A 14,399-nucleotide genomic window follows, 5' to 3' on the forward strand; every position below is an offset into this window, starting at 1 on the left:
CACACACACACACACACACACACACACACACACACACACACACACACACACACACACACACACACACACACACACACACACACACACACACACACACACACACACACACACACACACACACACACAGCACCTGCTTCTCTCTGCTCTTTATGGTCATCAGGTCAGATTGTCTGGCTGTACAGTTTGCTCTGCTGTCCTCCCAGGTCTTCTTCTCAGTAGAGTAGTAGTAACACCCATCACCACCTAATGTAAATCCATGTGATTCTAAATATAATATATATAATATAATGTTAGACACTGTTTTTAATGTGATTAATGACAAAATGATGAACAACATGATATAAGAATGTATAAACACAGTGACGTCTCACTGACCACAAAGAATCCTCTTGGTCAGGTTGTCATGTCTGCTCAGTAACTCATCAAAACTGGTCTTCCACTGGTCTCTCTGTTTAGTCAGGTCCAAATCTGCAAGAAGGATAATCAACAAACTGATTAGTATTACATCCAGCTTTATTGTGATCATAAGTCTGCATTTGACAATGAGACAAAGAGAGGTGTCTGGTTGCTACAGGGGTTGAAGTTCTAGGAGTTTGAATCTGCCATGTTGCGTTTGTCATTGTAAAGTATCTATCTGTGTCCACATGGACTTAGTGAATCTGCCATGTAGTGTTTGTCATTGTAAAGTATCTATGTGTCCACATGGACAGACTTAGTGAATCTGCCATGTAGCGTTTGTCATTATAAATGTGCATAACATTTGCACTAAACTTTTTTTTCTTTTTTACATAATGTCCTCTGCAAAGTCCTAGTAGTAGAAAGTAGTAGTAAGGTTGAAATCTCTTTTTTGCAAGTAGAAATATATCCAGGTCTTGCAGGGTTAAGTCCACTATGTGTCCACAGGGACAGACAGATCTGTTATGTAGCGTTTGTCATTGTAAAGCCATTAAGTCCACTATGTGTCCACAGGGACAGACAGTTAGCAGACAGGACCAGGTCCTAAAGGTCCACACTGCAGTCATTTATTTTGGTGTTGGTGGATACCTGTTCATGACAAAATGTCTATAATGTTGGCTGTATATGCTCTGCATGCGTCAATGCACTCCTAAAGGTCATATTGTGACTTATACACACACACACACACACACACACACACACACACACACACACACATTCATCCTCATCTACATAATGAAGTTCTGCTTTTCTAATGCTTATCGCAAAAAGCTGGTTACAGGCCTCTTCCTGTCGCAGCTTGATTATGGCGATACCTGTCTACCGCTTTGCTAGTTCCTCAACTCTGAGCAAACTCGACCCCCTGTTTCATGCTTCATTGAGGTTCATAACCAACTCCCCCTATAGGACTCGACCCCCTGTTTCATGCTGCATTGAGGTTCATAACCAACTCCCCCTATAGGACTCGACCCCCTGTTTCATGCTGCATTGAGGTTCATAACCAACTCCCCCTATAGGACTCATCACTGTACTCTGTACGCCCTCGTGGGTTGGTATTCCTTAACGTCTCGCAGGTTGCTACATTGGTATATTCTCAGTTATAAAGCCATTCTTGGTAACCTCCCACGTTACATTGGTTCTACATTTGAACTTGTCCAAAACTCTCTCAACCTCAGATCAAATGCTTGGTTACGCTATACGTCGTGCCCCCAACAAAATCTGAGTCTGGATAAAAAAAGCATTGCTTATTTCATACCCTGGTCTTGGAATGACCTACAGTCCAGACTCAAACTGGCTGCTGTGATTCCCCTAGTGAGCTTTAAAAGGATTGCCATCATGGGGCACACTTCACAAACACTGCTCCTGCTTTGATGTATAGCAAATGTCAAATTTCCGTTGCTTACGGTAGTTTTTATTTATTAGTCCCCATGAGCATTGTATGTCTGTCCTGTATTTTTTTTGTTACTGGCAGAGCTGTGTCACTTATTTCTCCTCTTGTCTTGGCCAGTTCACACTTGTAAAAGAGACTTCAGTCTCAATGTGGTTTTTACTGGTTAAATAAAGGTTAAAAAAAAGAATCCATGCGCACACACACACACACGCACACACACACACACACTCACACATTCATCCACGAACACACACACACGCACGCATGCACGCACCCATGCACACACGCACAAAATCCTCAAATATCAGACTTTGTATTGAACTGTACTTTCCTGTGCTCTTTTTGGCGAACTGTTAATAAAGTATTCAATCAATCAAACTATTCCTGACTCAAATATGAGACATAAAGATACAGTATAGTGTTTATAAAATGCTACTCACTGAGTATGGCCAGGACAATGATGCCAGCCAATAGGAGCAGCCCCACACACGCTGCAACAGCTTTGAAGAAATTCTTCTTAAATCCTGAATGTAAACATCAGACACATTTTCACTATTATTGTATACATTAAGGCATAATGTGAATAAAAGTCAATTCCATTAAACACATCCAATAAAGCATTGACAAGAGAGGCCCTGTGGTGCTATTGCGTAAGAACGATAGATGTGTTACTTAAATGATTGTATTATTATTATTATTATTAGCAGTAGTAATAGTAGTAGTAGTAGTAGCAGTAGTAGTAGTAGTAGTAGTAGTAGAAGTAGTAATAGTATTATTCTTTTTTTTCCTTCTTTTTACCTCCAGGCTGTGTGTTCTCGGGGTCAGAAACACGGAGGGTTTCATAAGAGTCGTCGGTCGGATCTGGTGTGGTGTAGATGTCTTCAGACATTTTAGGTTGAGTTGAGTTTCTGAGTTTAATTGAGTTGAGTTGAGTTTCTGAGTTGAATTGAGTCGAGTTGAGTTTCTGAGTTGAGTTGAGTTGAGTTTCTGAGTTGAGTTGACTCCAGTTGAGGTGTACACGTCTTCAGATATCGTAGTGGGTTTTCAGACTGCTCTCCTTGCACGGCTTGATCGGACAGAAGTCACAAGAGAGGACGTTTGAAGATGGACTCTTTGAGAGAACGGCGATGTGGTCAAATTGCACTGCTTCCAGCCAATCAGAAAGCAGTTGCTGTAGTGTGAATTTCCTCGGCATCATTGCTGAGGAAGTTCACAACAAAGACATGCATGCACATCCACGACCCAAACTTGGGCAGGTGTTGATCGAGTGACTATAACATCGTTTTTTCTCAGCAGAATGTTTTAAGCATTCCTAAATGATTCTTCCTTGTATTGTTTCATGATGTGAAAGAAAGGCTGTTTTAATTGTATTAAATTCTTTGAAGAGTCTCTTTTCACACTTTTATACTAAGACAATTTATTGGACTGTAGGCTGTTGGGGTCAAGGTCAAGGTCGAGGTCAGGGTAGTTTGTATAAGTGGTGACCCTCTGAAGCACAGCTCTGCACCAGATAGAACCCTTCAGAAAGGCCTGGTTGAACTGAAAGGGTCAATGACCTTTATAGTGTCTTGTTTGAGAGAGAGAGAGAGAGAGAGAGAGAGAGAGAGAGAGAGAGAGAGAGAGAGAGAGAGAATAGAGAAGTTGGCATTGTGGCATTATTGAGAAAGAGTCTTACTGTCAGAATCAAGGGAGGGACAGGAACCCACAGGGGAGACGTGGTCGATTGCAGAGCTGCCAACTGTCCGTTAGACACAGTACTGACCCTCTTCACATGCACTCACGTAGTTATCAAGGGTGGGGGGGGGGGAGGCGAGAGAGAGAGATCCACTGGTGAGTGATTTAAAGGGATTGACTATTTTAATAATATGTGATGTAGTCTGTCTTAAAATACAACAAAACATCATCAGTTTGATTCAAATGTAGCATAAATGATCATTAATTTGACATACATAATCACAAAGATGCAAAACATACTCACAAGACAATGCTTTGTCATGGAAAAAAGGACATGTGACTGCAATCACACACCAAACTGAACTGAACAAACTAGTGCGCTGCCCTGCTAATTACAATTTAGCACACCTTGAGCAGGCTCAGAAGAGACCTAATTACACAATGTCAAACACCTGTCTTAAAACAAGGTACACTCTTCAAATTAACTTGTGAAACAGCACCACCCACTGGCGGACATAGTCTCAGCCAGCACAGTTATCATGTAACTGAAAATAAAAAAAATAACCATAAAAGGCAACAATCTGGAATTATGTATTTATTCCAAAATCTTTCAAGATTTTTTTGTGTCACAAACTGGCCAATAAGTACATGAGTCTTGCCTCCTCCAAACAGTAAAACACTGACTGCAACTTTGCAATTTGTGAACGTCTGTCCACAACAATGGGTATAGCCTACTACTACTAGTACTAACTAATCAATATCACGATATTGGGAGGATGATACAATATATATATATATATATATCGTGGAGATATATATTGTGATATAGGCCTATTGCAATATCAATATATTGTCCCATCCCTACGATGAAAATGTTTTCATTGTTTGTATTCATTCATCTTACCTGTTTATTTTGTATAGTACGTCTGTTTTTTTTTATTGATAAAAGGAAAATAGGGAAGCACTTCATAAGTGTTTGTATTGTATCTCTGTCTTCATCCTGTGCTTCTTCACAATAAAGAAACAATGCACTAATACTTTTACACTGCATAGTAGGTTGTAATATGTGGGGGAAAAGAACATATAGGCTATAAGCCTATCAGCATGTTGAGATGTGACACATTGTTGTGCATGATGCCAAAATAGGGTGATGTGTATTTGCACAAATACTATAGTAATATTGAATTAAATGAGTAACTATATCACTGCTTCGCTGTGAGCAAAATGTCTTTATTCACGCAGAAGTCATTGTGCATTGCATGTACAAATATTTCACAAGTCCAGTATGCATTCATATTTACATGAATAACTTATATTAACATGTATATTCACTGTGTTTCATTAGTTTGATAAATTAATTAGAAAGCTCATCGCCTACACTCAATGTCAACATTTACATCAGGAAATACATTCATTGACAATTAACATTTTAAAGTTTTAGCTCATGTTCAGACAATATAAGAATACTTTATTAAAAGTCCTGTATTCAAAATTTAACTTGATAAATGTATGTATTGGCATCAAAATACACATACATTACCAAGTAAAAGTACACAAGTTTTCAAAATGTGTCAAAATCTTCTGAAAGTAGCTGATGTAGGCTAACTCACATTGCGTTATGTAACATGTTGTAAGCTAAATGTATAGATGTCTATTTTTTAATAGCTGAAATAAAATATGCTGATCTCTAAATAGCTGAAAAGTGCGGTGCATGGTAAAACACACCCAGAACCACATTTATCAGAATCAGTGCAATCAGTTACAATATTCATGTATTACCGTTGAATGAATTTGTATTTCTTCTGTCAAGGGGAGAGGATCGCTCTGTTCTGTCCTGTGTGTTATGGAGTGTTATTTCTTTATGAAGTAGGGACACCCACTACAGATTGTATAAAATTGTGTTGCTGATTAAACCTTTTCTTAGATTCCGTAGTTAGGCTTGTTTGAGAGCACTATTGCCGCTGTTGTGTAAATTCATGTATTTGTTTATTTTATTTTCTATATGTTAATGTGTATTTTCAGACGTTTAACCACAAGTGCTTAGTAAACTTGACCTTTGGGTATGTACTTGGTCTGCTCATTCTTCCTTCTACAATCTACACCAAATCACGCCGATCTACAACCTCTCAATTCCTCGCAGTGTGAGTTTGTAGATTGGCTATTTTCGGCTAATGTTCCCCTCAGAATTAATTAATAATTAATAAGTCACATACTGTACTCGTGTCGTTCCAATTTCACGCATGCGCACACCACTCGTGCTCATACACACAGGTACACAGGTACACAGACATTGCTGGTTGTAGGAGTGGTTGCACCACTCAAAAATAAGTTCTTATCACACAAAGATTTGACGCCCCCCCTGTAGTAACTCTGAGGACCCCCTAGGGGTCCCAGACCCCTATTGAACACCCCTGCTGTTTCCAGGCAGATTCCATGATGCATACCTCTTGGTTGGTGATGGCCTTAGCACTTAGCATACACTAGTTGTTAAAAAATGGTGGACATTTACCATGATTTTACCACGGCTAAGAGTAAGGTTATTATAGTCAACAAAACAATTGAGTTGACTGAAATTATCAACAATAGTCAATACTTCTAATAAAAACATAAACACATCTAAAACGAATCAAAGCCAAACTGATATTTTAAACAAAGCCAAACTGAAATTTAAAACAAAAAGTAAAAAAGGGGGGTAAAATGAAATTAGAACATGAAATTTGAAAAAAATGTAAACTATAAAAACCTTGCCTATACGCCTCTTAGCCGTACTTCCACCATCCATGGTAAACACCACCCTCCTGTGGCTTGCTGTTTTAATTCGTGCAGAAAAGAATGGTTAGTCTGAAAATATACCAGTACTATATTTTAAAAAGTTTAAAATGTAAAATGTTAATGTATTCCATGTTCAGACGTGTCTTGACTCTTCAGTAGTCAAACAGCAGTCCGGACATCTTCAGTCAGTCTTTTACCAACATTTCAAAACACTTCTGAAACGACAACATTTCAAAAGCAGTCAATAAGCAAGTGTGAAAAGATAGATAGTGATATTAAGAAACATGAATAAATGCACAAGTAAATGCATGTATTTAATTCAGTCAGACTAGAAGCAGGGATAAAATATATCTCCACTGATAGGAGCAGGTGTGTGAAGACCAGCCTCTGTGTACAGCTATCTGTCTGATGCTGACAGGCAGGACAACACTGACACCTCCTGGAGAACATAAGCTACAGCAACCTCCTATATTTGGAGCAGCTTGCAGCAGAGTATTGATATAGGTAGACAGACAACACACACACACACACACACACACACACACACACACACACACACACACACACACACACACACACACACACACACACACACACACACACACACACACACACACACACACACACACACACACACACACACACACACACACACACACACACACACACACACACACACACACACATGATGACTGACTCACCTTTCATTCTAGTGAGTCAGTGTTGACAGAATGACGCAGTGACTCCTTCAGCTGGAAAACAGGACAGGTGGCATTTAGAAAGATAGAACGATATATACTATACATTTGGTGTACATACAGTACATCTGTTAAAACTATAATTTAGTGGTTCAGAGACAGATACCGTTACTATAATAATTGAGACTGAATAATTGATAGGGGTCTCTGTCTTGGGGTTTCATTTGATGTCAAAGGTGCTGTAAGTTATAAAACAAATGTATGCAATGTATGCACACGCATGCGTGCGTGTGTGTGATAATCAGTGTTAATTTTGTCGACTACCTTTTTTCACTGACTGACTAAATAAAAAACAAAGATATGACTAAACTAGTAAAACTAATGTTAGGGAAGGACTAGTGGTATATCAACCGCAAGGAATTTCTTGACAGGAAGTAGCTCATAACATTTCTACGGTGGATTTTTATGAAACAAACACTTTGCAGATAGAACGAGTATAATTCAATCTTTTCGTACAGCTGCAATGTTGGTGAGTTTGACCTCGTTTAATAGCCAATCTACACGCTTACATGTGTGTAGATTGGCACTTCCGCTGTTTTTGGAAAACATTCAAAAATCCATGAACATCAACATGGAAACAACTGTGACTGACAAAAATAATGCAAACATAATTGTGATTATCTCAAAGATTGTGATCAGGCGATTACGTGATCGTTCTTACCCTCTGGAGGAAACCTACAAAGTCCAGCTTGTCGGTCTTGGTAGGAGAGCAGACTAGACCGTGGCAGAGGTCTTCTGACCCTGGAGGTGAACGTCTGTCCTCCTGGGGAGGGAGGGCAGTGCTCCGCGACACCTCCGACACTGACAGCCAGGGTGGCGACGTGGAGCACTGAGTAGCTACACTCCTGCTGGACATGGAGTATTTTGATTATATAGAGGGTATGCGCACGCCTAAAGTGAGTGGCAAAATGTGGCAAAGTGAGTTTAATGTTTAATGTCAATTAAATTAAATTGTCAGGCCAGAACGTTTATTTTCTTTGCCACCCAGTAGGCGTTCCAGCATAACTTCTATTATTGTTTCCCCCCCAGACAGTTTTTTTATTTTTTATATAATTTGTATCCCACGATTTTGTAACCCATTTTTCACCCCTGTGTCAATTATCTAATGTGATCCTGGGCTCTACACACCCTCCGCCAACCTAGTCCCCATATATGGGGGACATGGGGAGAGCAACAGACTTTAACTCATGCTTCCTTCATGCCTGAGTGTCCAAGTTGCTCCTTCACACCTGACAGGGGTGAAACCTTAAACCTTAAAACCCAGACAGGTTTTAAGTTGTTTGATTAAGTATTTAGATATACCTTTTAAAGTAATTGGGGGGGGAAAAGGACGGGTGATTTCAATTAAACTATCACAGTTAAAATGGAGTTAAAATGGAGTTCCATTGGGTTTGTATAGGAAGGAGGCGTGTGTGATACAATTCACCCATTCTTGAGATAAGGGACAAAACTTTTTTCAAACTAGATTTTTTTTTTTTTTAAGATACATTCAAATCAAATAGATGTATTTGTAGACACAGGTCTCAACTACCAATCTTGAGAAGGAACAGGTTTTTCGCATAACATTTCTTTCTAAAATGGGACATTTATGCACTTAATACCTGATTCTTGTCAACTCCGTCAGACACACTAAAATCCCTTTTAATTGAATTTGATAATTTCAACAATAATATAAAGTCCTCAGTTATCTTATAATGGCTTTCAGTAATCAAGTTAAGTAATACAATTCTTTTAATATTGTTTTGTTCCAATATCACACTATTATGAAATATCCAATTTCTCAAATCCGTCATTTCAACCTTTATTTTCAATATTATAACATGAAAACCATGTAAAAAAAAAAAAAAAACATCATTACGTATCATTTCAGTTGGTGTTTCAATACATAAGTACAAAATATTTAACATCGAATTTTCTATTTCTTTGGAAATTAACAAAAACATCACGGGACGAACGTCTGACGGAGTTGACGAACATCTGACGGAGTTGACAAGTTTAACTGATTTAGGTTCTAGACCACCTAGGATCTTGATTCTGGTGACTAATCCCACATTTTCAAGGATGAGGAATACAGTGGTACTATTTATATTGGCCCTGTGACCATGGCAGCCATTTTCAAAATGGCCGCCACCTGCTGTTATTTTACAATAACTCAAGTTCCACACCACCTAGGATCTTGATTCTGGTGACTAATCATACATTTTCAAGGATGTGGGATACATTGGTACTATTTAGATTTGTCCTGTGACCATGGTAGACATTTTTCAAAATGGCCGCCAACTTTCTGTTATTTCCCAATAACTCAAGTTCTACACCACCTAGGATCTTGATTCTGGTGACTAATCCTACATTTTCAAGGAGGAGGAATACAGTTGTACTATTTAGATTTATCCTGTGACAATGGCAGCCATTTTCAAAAATGGTGGACCTGCTATTATTTTACCAATTTAGTCAGGGAATATTATCAGAATAATGTTAAATCTGTGAATACATTTCTTACCAATAGTTTTTTCACCAATGTGTTTGTAAAGGTGTCTACTAACATATCCCACATTGGTTTCTATTGAACATTTTTGACAGCTGCTGAAAGTTGGGTACCATACCAAGTGGCTATGGCCAAACTAGGGAGTCTATGGCCAAACTAGGGGTCAAACCCCTTGGGCTAAATTCGGCCATATATCCACTTGCCCAAATGTGCTGACCTCATTTTGTGATGACGGCTATGGCCGTTTTCAGCCCAAGGAGTGTTCTTCGTGCATAGCTAATGTTTGGAATGCATTCAGAATCATGAAAACTCCCTAGTTTGACATGTCACATGCTACTTAAAGCATAATGAACATTTTGCCTTATATAGGTTGTTGATGGTACCCCAACTTTCAGCAGCTGTCAAAAGTTCCCCTAGGGTGGTTGAATATAAAGCAATGTGGGATATGTTAGTAGACACCCTTCCAAACACATTGGTGAAGAAAATTCTTGATAAGGAATGTATTACCAGATTGTATTAATATCCCCTGACTAACTCATCTTCTAGACCACCTAGACCCGACTTCACCAACAGAGACCCGATTGACAACTAAACAAGTTTGGACAGCCCCACCAATTAGTGTTACGGAAAATAGCAAGTGTCTACCCTAGGCCCAGAGGGAGACACAGAACTTAGATGCGGCTCACATGTTGCACGACTCCTCAACAAGCTGCCACCAGAGATAAGAGCTGAATTCTGCCGCACAATGCTCTGCGGCCCAGGAGCAACCAACACCATGTTGGAGTTCTCTGAGTGGTTGAAGCACGAGTCCTAGCCATATAGCCTGTGCAAAGGCAAACGCCTTGAAGACCTGCTTGAGGTGAACATCGAGCAGTGAACAGTGAGCGAAAGACTGAAGACAGAAGATCTGCCTTCAGGACTATCAGGCAGGATGTGCAGACACTGAAGGCATCAGTGTCGTTCTGTGTCCCCAGCATGTCAACCAAAGCAATGTTACCAAATCAAAGGAGCCTTCACCTCAAGTCACCTGGGGCTGGGTGAGAAATCGTATCCTGTATCTAGCCTCACAACTAAATACAGACACTTGGCCAGACTGCCGTTTGAAAGGGTTAAACCCTTCATCCTGATTGGGGAAGACCACCCCACCTAATCACACCAACCGAACAAGTGAGTTTGGGGCCTCCAGGTGGGCCAGCAGCCATCTGCACAAGACTGGGCTGGACCCTGCAGGAAAGCAATCTCCAGCCAAGACAATGTAAGTTAACTATAACAGAGCCCCAGAACACAGAGGTCATGAGAAGGATGGAGAAACACTGGCAGGAGGCCACCAAGATCAACGCCACACTGCAGTGGCCAGTGAAGTCAAACTGTGCGTCTGTACCTGAAAGGGACAAGTCAAAGGCCAGAAAGCCCACCTCCTTTTAATGTCCTGTCAGTAGCAACTCAACCTGCACCTGAAATAAGCCCTGACCCCTCCCAGAGAAAGTTCATCCTTGAAAATGTAATGATTAGTCACCAGAATCAAGATCCTTGGTGGTCTAAAACTTGAGTTATTGGTAAAATAACAGCAGGTTGGTGGTCATTTTGAAAAACAATGGCTGCCATGGTCACAGGACAAATCTAAATAGTACCACTGTATTCCTCATCTTTTAAAATGTATTATTAGTCGCCAGAATCAAGATCCTAGGTGGTCTAAAACTTGAGTTATTGTGAAATAACAGCAGGTGGCGGCCATTTTGAAAAACAATTGCTGCCATAGTCACAGGACAAATCTAAATAGTACCAATGTATCCCACATCCTTGAAAATGTATGATTAGTCACCAGAATCAAAATCCTAGATGGTGTAGAACTTGAGTTATTGTACAATAACAGCAGGTGGCGGCCATTTTGAAATATGGCTGCCATGGTCACAGGGAAAATCTAAATTGTACCACTGTATCCCTCATCCTTGAAAATGTAGTCTTAGTCACCAGAATCAAGATCCTAGGTGGTGTAGAACTTGAGTTATTGTAAAATAACATCAGGTGGCGGCAATTTTGGAAAATGGCTGCCATGGTCACCACGAGACAAATCTGTGATGGCCCTATAGCCAGAAATGTTCCTTAAGGCATGCTCTAACTGTGTGCCAAATTAGAATACGTCCCATTATTCAAAAACTATAATTTTATTGTTTTAGGAACACTTTTGTCAACTCCGTCAGATACATGTCAACTCCGTCAGACACAAAACCTGACGGAGTTGACGTCTGACGGAGTTGACAAAATGTCATTTGTTTTCATCTTAACCCTCTGTAGTACAATGTAGCCATTTTGTTTTTGCTTCATTTGTTAGCTAAACCTAACCCTAAACTTTTATAATAAACATTATTTTGGAATTCTTAACAAAGATCATAATAATGTCCTGACGGAGTTGACATGTAAAAGCTGTGACCACCCTGATATCAACATTGTTTGTTTAAAATATCAAACAATTGAATGCTTGTCAGACCAGGTGCTCCACTGTTGCAACAAATACAAACGGGACTTGGAAAAGGAGTCTTCAGGCTAAATCTGTCGACAATATTTTCTGATTAATTTAAGACTTTAAAAAAACCTGACGGAGTTGACAGGAGACGTGGGACACACATTTGATATGAGATATCTAATGGAAAATATAAATTAAAATGATTGTGTATATTGTTTGCTATGTTGTTGACAATCTACTTTAATTTAGTATGTATATTTATGTGATTGTGACAGTATTAGACACTTTTTTAGCAGTTTGAAATTATGACCACTTGCTGGGGACAGGCTAAATACAGGCGTTTTTGGGTACAGTGCCTGCTTTTAACTAATTCAGATGGCATATGAAAACAATTATAATGAAATTAATGGCATAATAATACACAACTGTATTACATTTAACTTTGCAAGTGCTTTTATTTTTATTAAATTAATTTATTCTTAACAATAATAAGGCTCTTATGTGTGGGACATGTTTTTTCCACTTTTGTCCCTCATCTCAAGAATGAGTGAATTAATATAAAATATCTAAATACTGAATCAATTAAAAACTGTCTGAAATTGAAATATCTCCAACACAGAAGTGAGTGATGTTGCCATCGGATATTTGAGCTCGTAAATTTGACATTACAAAATTATGAATTTCTATCGAATATCTTAGTTACAATGACATTAAGTTGATGTGTTTTTTTAAGGGTAACTGTTTCATGATCGCAAGTCCCGACAACCACGAGTCCTATGATCACCAAGCCCCATGAGATGCTCTGAATTCCCCTCTCGCACACCTATCAAACTGAGGTGTGGCTCTCAACATAAATTGTCTTTTATTTGTAATCTGTCATGCATATACAATATATATTCCCCCCCAAATACCCCAGCCACCACAGCATCTTTCATGTGAACTACTTTGTCCACTCTAATTCATTGTAATGATCAAAATCACTATCGCGGCCAGCGAGAGATTGTTTTTCCTAGGGTGGTTGTGACCAACGATTCCTCCCTTGTTCAGCACAGGTAGAATGCAGGCTTCAACCCAGCAGGCAGCGGCGGTCATCCGGAGGTAGTGACTCATAAAGTACCCTGATTTTACATTTGCCTTTTTTACCTTTTGGTAGTGCTTGGATCACCCCTCTTCTTTCTTTACTCTATAGTCTTATATAGTATAGTCTATTAGTTCTATAGTCCTGTTGATCCTTAAAGCACCAACCGTAACGCTTATAACTTTTGTACCTCCTAACTGTTTTCAACTCATGAACATGTGATTTTTTTGTGGAAAGCTTAAGATTATTATTTTTGTAATAATAACAATGACAAAATGTAGGAAACAAAAAATAAAGGGATATCCACTCGCGACCCACGGAAATGGATCCCACACTGGATCCCCACTGCTGGGTAAACAGTGCTTTAGTTTAAACCACTGGTGCTCGTCTCCTTTACCCACCTGTGGTTGGAGCTGGAGTTGGGTGTATGTAGTGATGGTGGAGATTGGAGCAGTCTGCTAGAGGTAGAGCTGCTGGGCGTATGGAGGTTGGGTGGAGATGATGAACGCATTCTCAGTTGGGAGCAGAGCAGGGACTGTTCATCCAGGAGCCGGTGAATCTTCTACACATGGAAGAAAAGGTGAAGGGAAACATTAACATGCTTCCCACCCCACGTCCGAAGTCCAAACTAGTTCCGACAGGGTGCGTTATAATAACTACAAAATGGTGTCAATCAAAACATCGGACGGGCGGTCTCAGAACCTATTACGGATGCCCCTGCACCCCTAGCTGTTCTGACTGGCTGCAGGTGTGATTGATTAGGCAAACGCTTTATTTTTGTTTCTGCATTATGCACTGCAGCCATATTGGAAAGAAACTGGGCCTCTTCCTTAATGAAGGCTTCAAGGCTCTGTCTGCTCTGGCTCTGGAGTAAGGAAGAGGCCCAACAGTAATAATAATAATACTAATGGATTGCATTTTTATAGCGCTTTTCTATGCACTACGTGCCTACTGCCTACTCAAAGCGCTTTACAATGGTCCATTCATTCATTCATGCTTTGGTTGGCTTTGGTTGGCTGAGGAGAGGAACTAGTCTCTACAAACACCTTGGAAATCCCCGGCGACCAGTTTCTCTCAGCGAGTGAGAACAATATCCAGGTATTAAAATAACCGCGCTAGTTACGTACACACGCTTCAGTCGCTCAAGGCACAGAACAAGCTGTAATTCATTTGATTAGAAAACTTGAGTGTGTCTAATTATTTTGAAGCTTGTAGGCCCTATTAGCTGCACCAGTTAGAGAGTACTGGCCTTTATCAGAAACGCAACGGCTGGCACTATAGGCCAGGAGCCAGGCCAGACAGGCCAGGCCAGGAGCCAGTCC

At 39.8% G+C, this 14,399-nt stretch overlaps 1 protein-coding gene across 1 annotated transcript in view; it reads right to left on the reverse strand.

Annotated features, from left to right (window-relative positions):
• Window positions 1-5,846: 5,846 nt before the first annotated feature.
• Window positions 5,847-14,399, reverse strand: part of itprid1 (ITPR interacting domain containing 1) — a 51,405-nt gene continuing 42,852 nt past the window's right edge. Inside the window, exons 20-23 of the mRNA XM_083772265.1 lie at window positions 13,479-13,639; window positions 7,712-7,898; window positions 6,994-7,044; window positions 5,847-6,507 (exon numbers count right to left, since the gene is read on the reverse strand). Coding sequence (XP_083628391.1) covers window positions 6,997-7,044; window positions 7,712-7,898; window positions 13,479-13,639 — 396 coding nt within the window. The 3' untranslated portion in view covers window positions 5,847-6,507; window positions 6,994-6,996. The remainder of the gene's footprint in view (window positions 6,508-6,993; window positions 7,045-7,711; window positions 7,899-13,478; window positions 13,640-14,399) is intronic.

The sequence above is a fragment of the Protomyctophum parallelum genome (assembly GCF_964188405.1).
Source record: "Protomyctophum parallelum genome assembly, chromosome: 8".
Classification (NCBI taxonomy): domain Eukaryota; kingdom Metazoa; phylum Chordata; class Actinopteri; order Myctophiformes; family Myctophidae; genus Protomyctophum; species Protomyctophum parallelum.